The following is a 2,357-nucleotide window of genomic DNA, read 5'->3' on the forward strand; positions in this document are numbered from 1 at the left end:
TTTTGTAATCTTAGCAGTTCATTCTAATAAAAATACATCAATTGCTTATGTACACCAAGTTTCAAAAAGATGTCGGAACAACTACAATAGCTAAGTATATGCTATGGTTTGACAGAGCCACAACAGCTAAACATCCCAATAAAATAATTACAACATTTGATTAAGATCAATGACTAAAGACGGTAGTTAGGACATTAGTCAGACAATAAAATTACGGAAGCACAGTAATCAAGGCCAATTCAGAAAAATGTCCACTAAAAATAATTATAAATACAATGAATACAACATAAATACTATTCATTAATAACTATTATTTTTCAAGTACTTGAACATGTTTTACGGGTATTCACCTCTTATCTCGATCCAGACGCTATCTGAAGACCATCATGGACACTAGCTGAAAACTTTCTGCACTAACATTTGGAGACATTGGTAGCTTGTAAGAACAGTTTATGATGATTGGTCAAGTTTTCCAGACAAACAAAGTAACACCTCATTTCCCTAAGCACTCCTGATCCTATTGCCCTTATGATTTTAACAACTGGGTGGGTAACTAGAAGACTATATTGATAAGAACTTTCCTTTTCTGAAGAAACCACACTTTCCTTTTGTACCGTGACATTTCTTTCTTATTTCTGTACTTTGCAAAAAGAAGTGTTGTTTGGGGTGACCAAGACCCAAACTTTACCCTTGCACCAAGATGACTGAAAAGTAATTTACACATTATAAAATTCAACCAACCAAATCCATGTATGCATATCCATGTTTAGTTTCCTTTCAGATGTAAAAGGTGATGAACTTGAGTTGAAAATATTTTAAATAATTCCATTTTTTTATACATGAAATATGGATGTGTAACTTCAAAAGCAAAACCAAACATACTAATAGTCTACAATGATACAGAGTGATTGGAAATAATGACATACTAATCAATGATGGTATAGGCAATCCACTATCATTCTTTAAGCCTGGACTTCGACTTGCTTAGGTCCACCCTGTTCCCCAAGCAACATTCCGAGCCCTGGTTCCTTTCCAACATCCACCGTAGCCTTTTTCTGATATAAGGGATTCGCCGTTAATATCCTTAACCCGGAATTTCCAGTAATCTCCAAAACCTCCGGCAAACCGTCACCACACCCCTTCGACAAACCCACATCGATTCGAATTGCCTTGTCGTCGCAGGTGCCATTAATTCCAACCCTCTGAATACTGTGCCCCATTACCATCCTCTTAACACCAGGAACCGTGGCCAAAACATGTTCAAGGGTGGTACAATCACATTGCTCCACCTTGCTACGCGAGAATTTCCTCAACCATAGAACACTATCTGCGGCCCGACAATACCCGGGCGCAAAGTGACCGGTCAACCCTTTAACCCAATCGCGAACCTCCTCGTTAATCTTCTCCAAACCGTAAGAAGTGTGTTCGGTCAACAACCCACCGTGCACGAAAATAGAATCCCCAACGACCAAAACGGTGACGTTCTCAGACAGAAACCTATTTGCAATTGGGCCATTGGGCCGCATAGCCGCGACCCGGGCCCGAAACCCATCATGGAACTCTTTCCTCACTCCGCGGAACGACGAGGGAACGCCTCTCATTGGGTCGTTCGGTTTTTCCAAACCGTGGCAAAGGCTCTTGATTTTGTTCCCAACTTGGAACCACTCCCACCAAACCCTAAATTCCTCGATGCCGGATTCTGTTGCGAAGCGGAAATCGCCCTCAACGTTCATGATTTCGTGATTGCCGTGCATGGTGATGATTCTGCCTCCGCTCCGCGCCGCTTCACGCTTTAGCTTCTCGAGGAAGTAGAATATCTTCAGCTCATCGCCACCGCGGTCCAAGACGTCCCCGACCTGCACCACAGTCGCGGAGCCGCCGATGTAGACATCGTCCGTGTCGATGAGGCCCGCGAGGCGCAAGGCCTGCTTGGACTTCTCGAGGTCGCCGTGGAGGTCGCCAATGGCGACCAGGCGTGGTGGCGAGGGAAGGCGAGTTGGGAGAGGCGGAGGAGATGGCGGCGGCGGAGGAAGGAAGAGACCGCTAACTGAGAAATCCACGAAGGTGTCAACAAATGATGATAGGAGATTGGGAATGTCTTTGCAGGATGAGGTTGGGATTTCTTCTTCTCTTCCCATTGCTATTCAGTTCACTGCTATTCTCAGATCAAATTCTCTTTTCAGAAACTACGGTTTGGGGTTGAGATTGCGTGACGGTTTTGGATGCTACGAGAGGTTGCAGACTAGGAAAGAAATGAAAGTCCTTTACTTTTTGTACAAGATGTGGTCCTGTGCGTCATCTTTTCTGCTCTTCAGGTCTTTCCCTCTCCTCTTCTTTTCTGTTTTTTTCCTAAGGTG

At 43.9% G+C, this 2,357-nt stretch overlaps 1 protein-coding gene across 1 annotated transcript; it reads right to left on the reverse strand.

Annotated features, from left to right (window-relative positions):
• Nucleotides 1–211: 211 nt before the first annotated feature.
• Nucleotides 212–2,357, reverse strand: LOC108333025 (shewanella-like protein phosphatase 2). Its single transcript, XM_017568335.2, has 2 exons — nucleotides 927–2,357; nucleotides 212–704 (listed from the first exon to the last, which is right to left on the reverse strand). Exon 1 carries the CDS (start codon nucleotides 2,136–2,138, stop codon nucleotides 963–965), a length of 1,176 nt encoding a protein of 391 aa, XP_017423824.2. The 5' UTR covers nucleotides 2,139–2,357; the 3' UTR covers nucleotides 212–704; nucleotides 927–962.

This window comes from Vigna angularis, chromosome 11 (genome assembly GCF_016808095.1).
Source record: "Vigna angularis cultivar LongXiaoDou No.4 chromosome 11, ASM1680809v1, whole genome shotgun sequence".
In the NCBI taxonomy this organism is placed as follows: domain Eukaryota; kingdom Viridiplantae; phylum Streptophyta; class Magnoliopsida; order Fabales; family Fabaceae; genus Vigna; species Vigna angularis.

Bases quoted from the DNA above. Each gene is read 5' to 3' on its own strand.
- LOC108333025 (XM_017568335.2), bottom strand. From the start codon at position 2,138: ATGGGAAGAGAAGAAGAAATCCCAACCTCATCCTGCAAAGACATTCCC.